This window comes from Gopherus flavomarginatus, chromosome 16 (genome assembly GCF_025201925.1).
Source record: "Gopherus flavomarginatus isolate rGopFla2 chromosome 16, rGopFla2.mat.asm, whole genome shotgun sequence".
Classification (NCBI taxonomy): Eukaryota; Metazoa; Chordata; order Testudines; family Testudinidae; genus Gopherus; species Gopherus flavomarginatus.
This window is the reverse complement of record NC_066632.1, coordinates 27,832,058-27,849,715: the sequence shown is the minus strand read 5'-3', so window position 1 is coordinate 27,849,715 and position 17,658 is coordinate 27,832,058. Positions and strand designations below refer to the sequence as shown.

The 17,658-nt window shown below is 44.2% G+C and overlaps 1 protein-coding gene across 2 annotated transcripts in view; it reads right to left on the bottom strand.

The window, feature by feature from the left end:
- CERS5 (ceramide synthase 5) overlaps positions 1 to 17,658 on the bottom strand; it is a 43,747-nt gene that overhangs the window by 14,524 nt on the left and 11,565 nt on the right. For both annotated transcript variants that reach the window (XR_007769809.1, XM_050925369.1), the window contains exons 2-5: positions 8,216 to 8,321; positions 5,214 to 5,344; positions 1,089 to 1,146; positions 526 to 576 (exon numbers count right to left, since the gene is read on the bottom strand). Coding sequence is in view for 1 of the 2 variants with exons in the window: in XM_050925369.1 (XP_050781326.1) it covers positions 526 to 576; positions 1,089 to 1,146; positions 5,214 to 5,344; positions 8,216 to 8,321 (346 nt within the window). In the remaining variant the exon portion in view is untranslated. The remainder of the gene's footprint in view (positions 1 to 525; positions 577 to 1,088; positions 1,147 to 5,213; positions 5,345 to 8,215; positions 8,322 to 17,658) is intronic.

The following is a 17,658-nucleotide window of genomic DNA, read 5'->3' as shown; positions in this document are numbered from 1 at the left end:
TGAGCAGTCTTAGCTCAAAGGCCAAGAACTGCATGGACCAGGGGAGAACGCCCCCCCCCTCAGAGGTGAAATTTCCTGAGCAGAGCAGTAACTCATGAACTAGAAGGTTACCTTGTTGCAGCCTGTGCTGCATCTGCTCTATGGGCAGTGAGAGGCATTTAGATCTCACAAATTTCATGTGACACCATTCACATGGAACAGCATTGGAGCCATGCAAAGGGTTCAGTTCTCAAAACTGAGACGCTTCAGAAAACAGGAGCATCACAAATAGGAACATAAAAACGGCCAAACTAGGTCAGACCAAAAGTCCATCTAGCCCAGCGACCTGTCTTCTGATAGCGGCCAATGCCATGGGCCCCAGAGGGAATGAACAGAACAGGGAATCACCAAGTGATCCATCCCCATCGCCCATTTCCAGCTTCTGGCACACACAAGCTAGGGACACCATCCCTGCCCATCCTGGCTAATAGCCATTGACGGGACCTATCCTCCATGAATTAGTAAATATATATATATATATCTTACTTGAAAAGGGTAGTTGTACCAGCATTGTCGTGTGTCCCAAAACCATGGTGACTAGAGTGAAAAGAAGAGATTATCCTACTAGCATTTTTCTCCCCATATGCTCTGGTTTTGGCCATCCCTACCACAATACTACTACAAAAGATCTTCACCTTGCTTCTTTGGTCCAAGCTACATTTATTCTGGGATTTCACATAGATGAAAGCCATTTTTTTGCATGCAACCACATGTCATTGTGCACATAAAAATTCAAAATGGAAATGTAGAGCTTTGCAGAGCTCTGTGCAAAAGATCCATGTCTCTGGACTGTCTATGTCCTTGCAAGTGAGAAAATAGAGTCTGCTTAAGAGTGGACAGGCCCATCCTGTTTTGGCATCAGAGAAGAGAGTCTTCCAGCATTTCTGACAGCCTTTCCTGTTTTGTGAAGACATGACTCTAAATTAAAATACACAAGGGTCCTGACTAGGAAGCATAAGGAAGATCTAAGGCCACTGAACTCTTGCTATTTTAGTCCCATATTATGTCACTCAGAGCAAGCAGTGAAAGAAAACACAAACTCAACTCACCGACCAGATAAATTTGAGTCCATAAGAAAATATACTTAAATAAAACGTAAACCTCCACCTGGGAATGGAAATGAGAAAGGGAAAAAATTAAATGTTTGAAATTAAATGAACACTGTATGGTTAATGTTTGTGTAGCAAAAGCTGGAATAGTTATAAATGGAGCCGAATTTGGCAGTTACAGGAGTGGAGTTTTCACCCACTAATGTGTAATTCTCCACACATGGCAAATTGACTAATATTGCCCTTTGGAATATCTGTCCATCAAAATAAAAATATTTATATAAGAATCATACAAACGGCATAGCTCCAAAAAAAACTCTACAGATTGTCTTGGAAATACATACCAAGGTTAAAGCATATGTAAATACTGAGATGTACAACTTGGCAAAGGCAACAACTCTGAAGAAACCATTGTGATCTAGTGCAACATATATGACAAAACCCTGGACAAACCTTATGGAATTAGAGATTAACATTACTGAATTAAGTTCAATACTTTGGGGTCCACTGTATTTAAAGTGAAATCATGTGTGTGTTATTGTGGAATTGTATGCAACTTCTCTAGGGGACTGACTAATCCTAGGAAAGGGTTGGAAGGACTTGGCCTACTGAAGCCCCATAAGACTGAGTGCTAGTTCTGAGCTAAAGCTGTTATGCACTTAGGACCACAAAAGAGAGCCCTTTGGGGTCTGAAGGATTCACCTGCCAGATGCCATGTTAGAGCCAGTTGGGGTGATCTCTGGTAAGCTAATTAGCATGCCTGTAGGTACTTTTATTGATTTTAATGTTTTCTTTGTAGTGCTTTTACCCTAAGAATTAAATAGACTTGCATAGGAAGTTCTGTGTGGTAACTTATAACTGTCTGCAATTCACTGTGTACCAACGCTAAAGGAAGAAGCTAAGTGGGCCTACTTAGGCTGGAAAAAAAACACACACTGAAGGCAGGGAACTCTTCAGCCTGGAAATATTTTGGTCAAAGAGGTGACAGATGAGGATCTCCACCCAAGAAAGGCACTGGCTAGGGGGCCACAAGCCTGACAGTGGGTGCCACTGCTGGACAACTAAAGGGAAAAACAGGTGCAGTTGCCCTGAAATGTGACAGCAGACACATAGCAGATACCCTAGAACACATAACATGTTTCAAACTACACTTGCAAGCCAATTAAGGCAGATATAGGGGAAGTCCTCCTCCCATTCCTATTGGTTCATATCTGGTGCCTTTAAGTATACAAAGCTTTACTTGCAGGGGGAAGAGGGGAGGACTGTTGGGTAAGAATTACATGAGGATATTAAGGAAGTGATTAGGAAAGAGAAACCACCACAGAAGGAGCAGGGAAAAGTGTTCCGAAACTACAGCAACGGGGGCGGGGGTCATGTAAGTACCTAGGCCAGATATCGGCAACCTTTGGCATGCAGCCCATCAGGGTAATCCGCTGGCGGGCCGCGAGACATTTTGTTTACGTTGACTGTCCGGAGGCATGGCCCCCATAGCTCCCAGGGGCTGCGGTTTGCCATTCCCAGGCAATGGGAGGTGCAGGAAGTGGAGCAGGCTGCAAGGACGTGCTGGCCACCGCTTCCTGCGGCTCCCATTGGCCGGGAACGGCGAACCGCGGCCCCTGGGAGCTGTGGGGGGCTGTGCCTGCAGACAGTCAACATAAACAAAATGTCTCGTGGCCCGCCAGCAGATTACCCTGATGGGCTGCGTGCCGAAGGCTGCCGACCCCTGACCTAGACAGAAAGAAGCAAAGAGCAACATAATGGACTGAAGTGAGAGTGAGATGGAACAAGAATCCAAAAACTGTCAAGTCAACATGTGCCATTGCCTAAGCCATGAAATTAGTTCAGGAAAGTGTCTTGTCTAAGAAATCAGACTGTCCAGAAAGCTCACCCTTGTCTTGAAGGGAGTTACTCAGTTGAATACACAAGGTGAAGTGTTACCATCTGCATGAGAGATGGTCCACTATGCAAGCCTCTCCTAGAAAGGGATCATTGGCCATTGAGACCATAAATATTCCTGTAAAGCTGTCCTGGTCTTTCATGGCACACATATCAATTGATATACTCACTCACTCATGCCCGTCACCCCAATCGGGGTATGGGCCGCCAACCACAGATCTCCAGAGACCTCTATCCTGGGCCATTCGCTCTAGCTGGTTCCAGGTATAGCCCATTTTTTTGCTATCAGCCTGAAGGTTGCGTCGCCAGGTGTTTCTTGGACGGCCTCTTTTCCGCTTGCCTTGGGGGTTCCACCGCAGTGCCTGTCTGGTGATGTTAGCTGGCTGCTTACGTAGTGTATGTCCTATCCAACCCCACCTTCTCCTTCTGATTTCTTCCTCTGCTGGGAGTTGACAGGTCCTCTCCAGGAGGTGGATGTTACTGATGGTGTCTGGCCAGCGGATCTGGAGAATCCTTCTGAGGCAGCTATTAATGAAGGTCTGGATCTTCCTGATGGTTGTTTTGGTTGTCCTCCAGGTTTCAGCTCCATACAGTAGGACTGATTTCACATTGGAGTTGAACAGTCGAATTTTTATTGCCAAAGACAGCTCTCTGGAGCTCCAGATGTTCTTGAGCTGTAAGAAGGCTGCTCTTGCCTTACCAATCCTTACTTTGATGTCTGCGTCTGTGCCACCCTGCTGGTCGATGATGCTACCTAGGTAGGTGAAGGACTGCACTTCTTCCAAGGGGCTTCCATTCAGTGTGACTGGGTCATTGCTGATGGAGTTAATCCTAAGGATCTTGGTCTTGTCCTTGTGAATGTTGAGGCCAACCTGTGATGACGTGGCTGCCACTACGTTGGTCTTCTCTTGCATCTGCTGTTTACTGTGCGAAAGGAGCACAAGGTCGTCAGCAAAGTCCAGGTCATCAAGCTGGGTCCACAACGTCCACTGGATTCCGTTCCTACGCTCGTAAGTGGATGTCTTCATAATCCAATCGATGACGAGGAGAAAGAAGTGGTGACAACAAGCATCCTTGCCTGACTCCAGTTTGCACCTGGAAGCTGTTAGTAAGCTGCCCTCCATGGATCACTCTACAGTGTATACCGTCATATGAGTTCTTGATCAGGTTGACCACCTTTGCTGGGCTGCCGTAGTGCCGAAGGAGCTTCCAGAGGGTCTCTCGACATGGGAAGAAGAAGTGATTCCGGTAGGCTGGAAAGAGGGATATCTCATCAAAATCCCCAAGAAAGGAGATCTTAGCAACTGTGCCAATTATAGAGGAATCACACTCCTGTCGGTGCCAGGGAAGGTCTTCAACCGAGTCCTCTTAGAGAGCATGAAGGATGCCGTCGATCCACAGCTACAAGATGAACAGGCAGGTTTCCGGCAGAATAGATCATGCACGGACCAGATAGCAACGCTTCGCATCATAGTCGAGCAGTCTATGGAGTGGAACTCCTCGTTGTATATCAACTTTGTTGATTATGAGAGAATTGATATAACAGCATGCTAAAAACCATTCTAATTTTCTCTCTATTGTCTGGGTGGAAACTTGTTAGGTTGGCATTTTTCTCCCTGTGATGAGGTGAACCCCCATCACCTGTGAGAAAGCGTTAAAGGCCAGTTAGGCACAGTCACTCCACCTGGGCACTAATTAGTTACTTGTCAGTGAGAGAGGGTGGGACTAAAGAAGGATCAGGGGATAAGGCCTGGGTGACTGTTGAGTTATCAATAGGCTGAGAGAATTCAGTCTAGAGAAAAGCTGCAGAGAGAAGACATGAAAGGGGGCTCCTGGGAAAGGCTGAAGTGCCAGAGACTGCTGGAGGCTAGTGTACTTGATAAGTAAAGACAGTGGAACTTCAGGAGAAGCTGAGCACAAGGCCTACAGGGTAGGGGTTTTTTTTGCACTCTGGACTACAGCTGGACATTTTGTTCGCCTGAAAGGAGGCTGACCTAGCTGCTTCTCAGAGGACTGAGTGGCATCCAAAGACGGACAACCTGCAGGGGACACAAGGGACAAAAACCCATGCAACATTGTATCCTGACAAAGAGAGACATGCACATCTTTACACTTCCCATAGCACCAAAAGACACCAAATTATATTAAAAATTCAAAAATTTCACTTAAAATACAACATGCAGCTGGAGCTTGAATTGAGGCCATATTTTGGGCTCTGCACAAACCTACATGCTCTCACAAAACTTAGTGAGGATGGTGGGTTTGTCCTGGTTCCTACGATGACGAAACCAGCGCTGGATCTTTCGAACATCCCAGTCTAGCTGCTTTGACAAACCTTCTAACCTTCTTCCATCTGGATACTGAGAAGAAATGAAACAAAAGTCAGACATTTCTTCTGCCTCCCCAATCTTCCACAGAGACTTCTTTCTCTTTCAAATCTTTTGTCTGAGACATTTCCCCTCTAAACCCTGACCTCTGTCACAAAATTGAGATGTAGAGACAGTGAATAAAAAATCATGCTAGGAAAGGTGTCATCTGATAAAAATTCAATTTTAGAAGGAGAAATCTGTTGAACTCTAACCAGTAAAAAAAATTTATTCATGTTTAACCTTCACACACGTTGCCCACCATAACAAGAATTCAGATACATTATTTAAAAGTAAGTGGGTTCAATATTTCCTCCCCTATTTCTCCTCCAATTCTGCCAACAGCAACAAAGAACAGTAACACTAGTAGCTGGTAAATTGTTTCCTGTGTAAATAGCATTCCACAGTATAGTACATAGGGAATTTTTAGCAAGCTGGTCTGGTCTATCAGCAGCAACCTGCATAAAAAAAAACTGAGCTTTCCACTGATATGAATGGTCAGTTGAATCCCCCTAGGAATAGCAGGAGTGCATAGTCATGACATGACAACATCTCTTGATTTGAAATAAGGGCTCAGATTTGGCCAATCTTAAATGTTTATGAATTCCACAGGCATAATACACAGATGTTGACATTTCTGCTGATTGCTGTTTGTAACTTCACAAATATAACAGAATTCTCTCACATGTACAATATGATACTTACCTCAATCTCTGACTGGGGTCTTCACTGGTATAGATTTTGTTTTTTTAAATAGTGACATGAGTTAGTATAGAAGAGCAGACAAAATGAACTAAACCTTTACAAATGACCACTGTTGAGGTAGGTCAAGTTAGTTTTAGTCCTTTTATTAAGCTTTGCCAGAGAACTGTTACAACCAAAAGAAGCTAAATAGGTTTCACAACTTACGTTTACCTACAAAACCGGACTGATATGCAGAGTGCTGAACTAGCAAAGAGGGCCACCACATGTTGTTCAATATAATCTGAATGACAGAAAAATCTTTGCTCTAAGGGTGAAGTGCTAGAACTACTGCCACCTTCCTGCAATTCCATTACACCCATTTTCCCTTTCATGTAGACTTTAGGGGCTTGGGCTACCTGGAAAGGATGTTTCTGCATTGGGAGTGCAGATGCACTCATTTAAAAGGAAAAGTCATAAGGCCTGTTTTATAGAACACTAGTTTCAGAAGAGGTGGTAAATTTTTTCCACATCAGTGTCATCCTCTATGCTGATTCCTCAGATCTAAGCCCATAGTAAATAACAGCTGTAGCAGTCCAGGCTAATTAAGTTTTGTTTAAGTTCTGAACAGCGCAGTCCCCACTCCTGGGTGCGTGTTTCATTTTCAGCATTACTTTCAAAGACACTGATACATGAGCTTTCTCCCTAACACTGGCAAACCACAAATCTCCTTCTACTTATCTCAACTCAGGCTGCATAACAGACCGCATTAAGCTTCAACGAGACTAGTTTTTACTGAGGACACTAACATCTTCCCTTGCACTCACTAAGAACAGTCTCTCTCAGAACACCTGGCAATGTTACCATATCTGAATACAGAAGTCTCTATTTTATTTCCTTACACGAGAGTCTGTGATTTTATCAGTTTAACAATCAGTATTCAAGAAATTATGGACAATCTGCAGGATTCAGGTCATTCGATAATGAAACAACATAACAGGCAGATATTCAAATGAAAGAGTGATTCTATGATTCCTCTCAGCCATAGGATTGGAAGTCACGAGAGGTCATCTAGTCCAGTCCCCTGCACTCATGGCAAGACTACGTATTATCTAGACCATTCCTAACAGATGTTGGCTTAACCTGTTCTTAAAAATCTCCAATGATAGAGATTCTACAACCTCCCTAGGCAATTTATTCCAGTGCTTAACCACTCAGAGTTAGGAAGTTCTTCCTAAAGCCCAACCTAACCCCATTGCTTCTTGTTCTATCCTCAGAGGTTACGAACAACAATTTTTCTCCTGCCTCCTTGTAACCAACTTTTACATACTTGAAAACTGTTATGTCCCCTCTCGGTCTTCTCTTTTCCAGGCTAAACAAACCTATTTTTCTCAATCTTTCCTCATAGGTCATTCTTTCTAGACCTTTAATCATTTTTGTTTCTCTTCTCTGGATTCTCTCCAATTTGTCCACATCGTTCCTGAAATGTGGTGTCCAAAACTGGACACAGTACTCCAGTTGAGGCCTAATCAGCGCAGAGTAGAGTGGAAAAATTACTTCTCATGTCTTGCTTACAACGCTGCTACTAATACGTCCCAGAATGATGTTCACCTTTTTTGCAAAAGAATAACCAGAAGAAAATATACTGCCAAAATTCAATGGTCTATCCCTCAACCGGACTCTGTTAGCATTTATTACTGAACTGCTTTCTTTCTACAACTAGATTTCTGTAGTGATAAGCTACCCAAGTCTGCAGAAGTAATATGAAGAAGGCATCTGTGGGACTGATTAGCAAGACCAGCACAAGAATGATCCCCAAGGAAGAGAGTGGTAACTTCTAAGGAAAGAGTGAATACTGGAAATTTGAGAGTTACACCCTGTACAGAAATTCAGGGGCCTGGATTCTCACTTCATTCACATCAGACCACTCTTCTGCTTGCAATACTGAGGCTCAAACACAGACAGAACTCAAGTCACTGCAAGAAACAGGAAAGGAGGTGGACACAGTCGTGTGTGAACTAAAGCAAGGAGCAAAAGTTACCAAGAGAAACCGGTTTTTTTTGTACACTAATTCCCAGAGAGTTATGTGAGCTGCAAGTGTATTTCCCTACGGCGACAAAAGAAAAGAGGCCCAGTTCTCATTTATATGCCTGAACCTCTCGCAGAACCTGAAGAGTGACTTACCTTAGTGATGGATGTAAACACTTTCTCTAGAATTGCATTGGGCTGAACTCTGTGAGGTCCATTGTCTTGAATGCCAAGCTTTATGGCACATGGTTTGGCAATAAACCTGAAAGTCCAAAAGGAAGAGTCCGATTAAAATAAGAAATTAATTCCCCTTCTCTATGACTAAATTATCTTGGCTCTGAATGGACACAAATAGTCCATACTACCCAAACACTTTTCAAGAGATGCACCCCTTGTGCCCAGTGCAACATTTTTCAAACTGGTACTGTATAAATTGATGGCACCAGGATCTCCTTATGCCAATGCCAAGGAACAGAGTAATGCAGTGAGAACAGATGGGGCAGAGCGTTACAGGATAGTCTCTTTGGTCAGTTTGTATTATAGCATTTTTATTCTCATCAGCGGAGGGTTTTAGTGCTTATGAAAGATGCTAGATGGAGCCCTGCAGACCAGGGTCTGCTGCACATTCACAGAACTAGAGCGGCTGCAGCAGGACAAGCTTCCTCACTAATGTTTCTCACCTGAGATCTGGAAGAACTACCTCTAGAAATGGAGGGAGCAACCAACTTATTTGAACTAGAGTTTGAAATACTTCTGAATGGCTACATAATTGTAACATATGGGACAAGTGTTAGAGAATTTGAGAGTACTCCTTAAGGAAGAAGAGGGTAAAGATGGCCTTGTGGTTAAGACACAGGATTGGGAAACCCGGTTTCTATTCCCAGCTCTGCCTGCCATGGATGTTGTGAGGCTCGAATTAAAGTTTGTAAAGAGCCTAGAGTCCAGTGAATAAAGGTATACATCACCAGCATTTTAAAACCAACTCCCAATAATCCATAACTCTTTAAAACAGAAGCCACATAATCCTGGAAAATGGTAGGAAGAAAGAAATGGAAGAAGTTGCTCATAAAGTCTAGGGTAGAAATATATACCTAAAAAGTCATGGAGAGGGAGAGGCATGTAGTTAATCTTGAAAACTTGAGTAGGCCCCTTTCAACTCTGAGCACTGTCCTTTCCATAGCTGTGACACTCTGAAAAGCACCTTCTGGCCTGAAAGAGGAGTGCAGACACACTACTTTTTCATATGAAGATGATGCAATCGGTGCCCAAAGAAGCAAAGCATCCTTCAGAACATCATTCTTGTAGAGTATTAATATTTAGATTCTGACCAAAACGTGCCTGCATCAATATAGTGCCTGCCAGCACAGGCCTCCAAGTACTTTACAGACACTACTGAATTTAACCTCTCCCGGCCGATGCAGGGGTATTGTCCTGATTCAATAAATATCCACTTCAGTTCTGGTCTATTTAATACCACCCTCCCTCTAGGGACAAGATTTCCAGTTTAGAGGTGTTCTTGCGCCAGAGAAGAGAAGGATGACCGAGAAGAGTCAATCTCAGAGAGAGAGTTTGTCATAAACAGGGAAGAGTACGGTATTAATTTCAGGTTGTTCCTGCCCAATGTGGAGATTCCAATCTACCAAAATAATTTAGTTTTATTGATAGATAAGAGGTTTTATTTCTAACATATGATAACAGGTCACCAAGTGTAAACAAAAAACAGAGTTTCTTCATTACTTAAATGGTAACTTCTAACAGGACGGACCTGACAAGTCTTCAAATATGTTAGGCTTTTATAAAGAGAGTAATCAATTGTTCTTCGTTTCCACTGATGGTAAGATGAGAAGTAAAGGAAGATTTAGGTTAGATATTAGGAAAAGCTTTCTAACTAACTATAAGAATAGTTCTTAAGCTCTGGAATAGGCTTCCAAGGAAGGTTGTGGAATTCCCATCACTAAAGGTTTTTATAATAATAACGACAACAACAACTGGAGATAAACCTATCTCCTAGAACTGGAAGGGACCTCAAAAGGTCATTGAGTCCAGCCCCCTGCCTTCACTAGCAGGACCAAGTACTGATTTTTGCCCCAGATCCCTAAGTGGCCACCTCAAGGATTGAACTCACAACCCTGGGTTTAGCAAGCCAATGCTCAAACCACTGAACTATCCCTCCCCCCCAACCAAAAAATATTTTTTTTTAAATCTCAGGGTTGGAAAGGACCGCAAGAGGTCCTCTAGTCCAACCCCCTGACAGATTTTTGACCCAGATCTCTAAATGGCCCCCTCAAGGATTGAACTCACAACCCTGGGTTTAGCAGGCCAATGCTCAAACCACTGAGCTATCCCTCCCAATGTTTGTTCAATGTGTAAGAGCACATTGGACAAACACTTGTCAGGGATGGTTCTAGAGTTACTTGATCGTGCCTCAGAGCAAGAGGCTAGACTTGATGACTTCTCAAGGTCCCTTCCAGTTTTATTTTCTATGATCTTTCCTGTTCCTCTCCACACACTGCTCTAGAGAAAGTTAATTTGAAAACATGCATTGAAACGCCACATATAATCTGGAGATGATTCTGAACTATCACAGTAAGTGGAACAATAGCTTTCACAACAGGAAGAGGGGTTATTCATGACTCTCCCTTTCAGCTGAAGCACCAGGAAAAAGTGAACAGCCCCTGAACCTCTGCTACTTCCTGGCTGGAAGAGGTATGTAGAATTGTCACTGAATTAAAGAACTCTAGATATGGGAGTGTAGCGGGGTGGTCACTCGCTCCTGCCCTGAGGGGTTTAAAGACAGCTCTGGGAGAGGGCTGTGGTAGGGGAAAAGCTACTAGGCTTATTGGGAGGCAGCTTCAGCTGTGGCCTCACCCTAATCAGGCCTCAGCTGGCCCCTAAAAGAGGCACTGAGCCAGAAGCCTAGTCAGTCTCCCTCTGCCTGTAGAGGGATAAGGGCCTGGCTGCAAGGTGCTAAGTATGAAACCTGGATTGGAGCAGGGCTGGGGAAGGGCCAGAGTTGCTGGGAACTCCAGCCTAGGAAAGTCCCACACTGCAGGCCTGGTAAGGCCTGTTAGGTACTGGGTTGCAGGGGACAGCCCATGGTTAGGCAGAGGAAGCAGGTCCAAAACCCCCTTTGCCTATGATGAGTGGCGTACACTGCAGTCTGCCCCAGTGAGCGGGGACTAGACAGGGACTGGCAGTAGCTGAACAGAGAGGCAAAATCGGGATAGTGGGTGCGGGAGACCCTGAGACTGAGGGGGTTCTGCAAGGAGGGGCAGAAACCCAGTAAAGGGACACTGGGTCCTGGGAGGGACACGGGGGCCAGGGTGAGGTAAGGTGGATCACCGGCCTGCAAAGGGTACTCCTGGCTGGAAAATGAACTAATTCCTGATGACGACCAGCAGGAGGCACCGCAGCGGTGAGTCTGCACCCTTACAGGAAGCTAAAAGGTTGCTCCCTCCCTACAGTCTAAGAGTCTCTGCAGAGTCTAAGGAGAGGTGATTATTAATAAACACTACCTCTGTTTTATAAATAAAGCCTAAAATGCAGTATTTCCCCTGGTCCAGAGAGGATGCTTATTTTTTTAACGCAGATCAACAGATAAAAAAAACCCTAAGCAAGAACAGAAAGCAGTAAAAACACCAATGTAAATATTTAAATTAATTGAACGGGGCAAATTCTAAAGTGATGTTGAAGCCATAGGGTACCTTTTCACTGCAGAGTTAACTCAAGTGTAAATAACAAGTGAGACTAGCAACACTGCTAAATAAAACTGAAGTGGCACAGTGACTGTGTTAGCAGAAGACAAGTTGTGCTCTGTACCCCACGACGGGACAGCCACCTATAGTTAAAAGCATCACCATACTCAGGTTAAGGGGTTTTGTAAATTGAGAAGATTCAAGTTGGAGGCAACACGAATTATAACTAGAGTTAACATGACAGTGAAAACAAACCCTTGCATACGCTACAATCGTCATCGTCAACACTAGCTGAGCTACTAAATAAGAACATTACGCCTGGTCTATGCTTAGAAGTTAGGTTGAGATAGCTATGATGCTCAGAGGTGTGGAAAAGTCACCCCCTGAACAAAGTCATGCCAACCTACCCCTGCTGCAGAATGCTTCTGTTGATCTAGTTACCGGCATTCAGGGAGGTGGAATTCGTGCAGCACTGCAAAACCCCCTTCCATCATTGTATGGAGAGTCTACACTATGGCTCCACTGCAGTGCCATTGTAGCACCCATACCATAGACACTGCCTTTAGTCAGTGTATGTCACTCACAAAGGAGGGCCTGAAAAACAAAAGCTCACATAGGTGTGAATGTCTAAACTAAGGGTATGTCTACACTACAGGATTATTCCGATTTTACAGAAACTGATTTTTGGAAACAGATTGTATAAAGTCGAGGGCACACAGCCACACTAAGTACACTAATTAGTCCATGTATCGAGGCTAGTGTCGATTTCCGGAGCGTTGCACTGTGGGTAGCTATGCCATAGTTCCCGCAGTCTCCCCCACCCTTTGGAATTCTCGATTGAGATCCCAAAGCCTGATGGGGCCAAAAATTTGTCACGGGTGGTTATGGTTAAATGTTGTCAGTCAATCCTCTCTCCGTGAAAGCAACAGCAGACAATCATTTCGCACCCTTTTCCCTGGGCAGATGCCATAGCACGGCAACCATGGAGCCTGTTCAGCCTTTTTTCACTGTCACCATATGTCTACTGGATGCTGCTAACAGATGCGGTACTGCAGTGCTACACAGAAGCATCCCTTTGCAAATTAGCAAGGATGGTTACCAGCTCTACTGTACCATCTGCTGCTGTCATGGGTGCTCCTGGCCAGCCTCGGTGAGGTCAGTCGGGGGCACCTGGACAGAAATGGGAATGACTCCCCTGGTCACTCTCTTCTTTAAGTTTTGTCTAATGGAGAGTCAGTCCTGCCTAGGATATCAGGCAAGCCTACTAAAGAACCAGAGAGGCAAATGGCCGCTCCGGGTCAGAGCCCCAGACATCCCACCGAAATGATCAGCTGCATGCCATTCTAGGGGGTGCCCCTGCAACAACACCCGTTGCTTCCCTCCTCTCCTGGCCTACCGTGGCAGTTATCTCCCAATTTGTGTGATGAAGTAATAAAGAATGAATGAATGAAGAAACAACACTGACTTTATTGCCTCTGCAAACAGAGATCAAAGGGGGGAGGGGAGGGCGGTTGGCTTATAGCAAAGTAGAGTGAACCACCATTTTGCACTTCCTCAGCCTATAGATGAAAATGGGAATCTGTGACAAGCACTATGATAGAGGCACAGGGAGGACTGAATCTACATTTGTGTGTGGGCCTTTGACTGACACTGGTAAAATAAAAAATGTCCCAGGATGTGTGTGTTGGGGGACAGTTCTAAACGGCAGCTTAATTTTTTTATTTGCAGCAAAATGTAGAGGTACAAGTATCTGTGATCCCTGGTAGCAAGGAGCAGGTGCGACCGCACGGTGCTGCTGACGGGGGAGAGCAGCCTCAGGCAGAAGCCTCCAGCTGGTATCATATTCCAGGCAGGACTGAATCTCCATTAGATAAAACTTAAAGAAGAGAGTGACCTAGAGTCATTCCCATTTTTGCCCAGGCGCCCCCAGCCGACCTTACCGAGGCCAGACAGGAGCACCCACGGTCATACTGTACCGTCTGCCGTCCACAAGGCAAGGGGATGCTGCTGTGTAGTGTTGCAACACTGCGTCTGCCAGCAGCATCCAGTAGACATACGGTGACATTGAAAAAAGGCGAGAAACTATTTTTCCCCTTTGCTTTCAGGGGGTGGGCTGACGACATATACCCTGAACCACCTGTGACAATGTTTTTGACCCTTCAGGCTTTGAGACTCAGCCAAGAATTCAAATGGTTTTCGGAGAGTGCAGGAACTGTGAGATGGCTACAGTCGTCAGTCTCCCCTCCCTCCATGAGCATCCATTTCATTCTTTGGCTTTCTGGTATGCTTGTCTCAGCTCCTTAAATTTCACGCAGCACTGTGTTGAGTCCCTGTTGTGGCTTCTGTCCAGCATAGCCTTGGAGATTTTTTTTATTGGAACGGAGTTCTGATAGAACAGATTCATCTCCCCATACAGAGATCAGATTCAGTAACTCCCGTACAATCCATGCTGGAGCTCTTTTTTGATTCTGGGACTGCATGGTCACCTGTGCTGATCAGCTCTGCACGCTCAGCAAACAGGATATTAAATTCAAAAGTTCACATGCTTTTCCTGTCTACCTGGCCAGTGCATCTGAGTTCAGATTGCTGTCCAGAGCAGTTACAACGGTGCACTGTGAGATAGCTCCCGGAGGCCAATACCGTCGAATTGCGGCCACACTAATCCTAATTCGAAATGGCAATACCGATTTCAGCGCTACTCCTCTCATCGGGGAGGAGTACAGAAATCAGTTTTAAGTGTCCTTTATATCGATATAAAGGGCTGCATTGCGTGGACAGGTGCAGGGTTAAATCGGTTTAACGCTGCTAAATTCGATATAAATGCGTAGTGTAGACCAGGCCAAAGTGAAGGAGCTGTGGAACGCCTACCACAAGGCATGGGAGGCAAACCGTCGCTCCCGTGCTGTGCCCACAAGCTGCTGGCTCTACAAAGAACTGCACGTGATACTCAGTGGTGACCGCACCTCCACTGCAAAGAGAACTGTGGATACTTTGGTGATCCAGAACTGATCGCTGTGGGACCTCACTCATTATGCCTTTCCAGCATGACTGTGAACTACTGATAACTACTCTCTCAAAAAGATTTTCCAACCAGTTATGCACCCACCTTATAGTAGCTCCATCTGTATCCCTAGTTTATTTATGAGAAGGTCATGCGAGACGGTATCAAAAGCTTTACTAAAGTCAAGATATAGCACATCTACCACTTCCCTACTATCCACAAGGCTTGTTACCCTGTCAAAGAAAGCTATCGGGTTGGTTTGACACAATTTGTTCTTGACAAATCCATGCTGTCACTTATCACCTTATTATCTTCTAGGTGTTTACAAACTGATTGCTTAATTATGTGCTCCATTATCTTTCCAGGTACAGAACTGACTGGCCTGTAATTCCCTGGGTTGTCCTTATTTCCCTTTTTATAGATGGGCACTAGATTTGCCCTTTTCCAGGCTTCTGGAATATCTCCTGTCTTCCATGACTTTTCAAAGTCAATTGCTAATGACTCGTATCTCCTCAGTCAGCTCCTTGAGTATTCTAGGATGGAACAAAACAAAACAGCAGCAGCTGCATTAGGGCAAACACATGCTATTTGTATTTGCCCAATTTAGAATGGCTCTAGCAGAGCAGTCATGATCTATATCAAATTCTTATGGAAAAACAATGTTTCTTGCTGGAACATACCAACCTTCTGATCGGATCACCCTCAGGTGTCCTCTTCAGTGGGATGAAGCGATGTTAGACAAATAAAAAGCTAGTTACAACTGTGGCTATATAGCATATACATGGAACCTTAAGATCTCAAGCATTTTTATTTCATTTTGTGGTATGTTACCAGCAGCTCTTTGATTAGAACTAAGCCAAAGCTAAGGTTAAAGATCTTGACTCCTCTCAGTTTATTGTCTGTCAACGTATTAAAAAAAAAAAACCCTAACCAAATTTAATTCAGAATGTTTCTTTTTAAAAGGATAAATAAATATATAAATATAAATATAACTGGAGATATACCTATCTCCTAGAACTGGAAGGGACCTTGAAAGGTCACCGAGTCCAGCCCCCTGCCTTCACTAGCAGGACCAAGTACCGATTTTGCCCCAGATCTCTAACTCACAACCCTGGGTTTAGCAGGCCAATGCTCAAACCACTGAGCTATCCCTCTCCCCATGGGCTCAAATAAGTGGAGACAAATATTGGTTTCAATCTTACATGGGTCTCAAATATTTTCACCACTATTGTTGTGGAATTATTTTAAAACTCAAGATTGAGGCATGGGGGTGGGAGGAGGGAGATGGAGAAATCAAACCATTAATTTACTAACTACCTCTTAATAGAAAGATACATAGATAAGGGATAAAAATTATTTCTTGGGACATAAAAAAATGTTTTGAGGGTGATAACTTTAGGCTGACAGCCATGTTATTTTGTTACCAAAACTTCATACCAGGATATTCCTGGATAGTTGAATTCTTCGAAAACAAAGGTTTTTTTTTTCTAAATGGCCTAGGGAAAACACAGCTTATTAAAAAAAAAATCAAAAGGTGAGATGAGTATTTAGAAGTAATAAAAGGTTGCTCCAGGCTATGAATGTAACAGAGCTTGGCTTGCTCAGACAAGCACACAGAAAACGTACATAGCAGCAATAAAGGAATGCTGAGTGCATAGCAAAAAGCACATGGATAAGAAGCAACACAAGCAAATGGGGGTACAGACAGCAGTAGAGGCAGGCTGTGTCTAAGGCTTTGTCTAGACTGGAACTTTGTCAGCAACACTTTTGTCATTCAGGGGTGTTAAAAAACATCCCCCCGAATGACAAAAGTTTTACAGAGGAAAAGCGCAGGTGTGAACAGCACTTTGTTGGCAGCAGCACTCTCCTGCCAACAAAGCCGCTGCCACTCGTGGGGGGGGGTGTGTGTGTGGACTGTTTGCAGTAGAGCTTTCTCCTGCCGACAAACTGCAGCTACCTTGTGCACCTTTCAGCAGCACTGCTATGGCGGCACAGCCGTGTTGCTAAAAGCAAGGTAGTGTAGACAAAGCCTAAGAAACAGGTGGGAAACTCAGTGACAGCTGTGGAATTCATCATCACTTTTAAGAGAGTGTATTTGGGCTCTGCCTCTACTGTATCTTTATTAACTCTGCTAGCAACAGTGTTTTCAACCAACACTGCGACCAACAACCGTCTTCCAACATGGCGGTTGCTAGCAATTTCCTGTCCAGGGTGGGCATATTTGATGCGTAACCATAATTAAAAGTAGAATAAATATTATCCGCAGGCCGTTATATTTTTCTTGCTCTATGGCTCCAAGTACGGTCTCTGTTTTGCCAGTTGGATAAGATTCTCTCAACTCTGAGAAAATCAGTCCTGCTACTGGGTAGAGGTTGTCAAGATAAAGAGAACATCCTTGTATGTTCCCACTTAAGGGGACTCTGTGGGAGCAAGCTCAAAAATCATGATGTCACTTTGGAATGTTCCCTGGGCACCAAGAGTGGATTTTCAGATGCACAATTTGCACAACCTTAGCACTATATCCCATTACAACCTTGTAACAGCAGCATGTAGCTTCAAGACGATTACTGCAACTCTAAGCAAGGAACCTCCATCACTCGCAGCTTGCTCAAAAGGTAGCAACATGTCTGCTCATTAGTTTAAGCAATACTGGGCCTGCATTCTTTACACTGGGTGCCTATAAAGGTGGAGAGAATGATTGTAATTTGACACATTTTCTTTTTGTTTCATTTTTACAGCCCTAAACTTTATAGGCCTCAGATACATTAAAGACTCTCTCCTGGAATCTTGACCCAGGGGGTCAAATAATGGCCAAGATTTTTTTTGAGAGAGACTAGTGATTTTGTGCACACATCTTGACACACCTTTAAGGCAGCTGATTATTAGAGGGCAGGCGCTCAGCA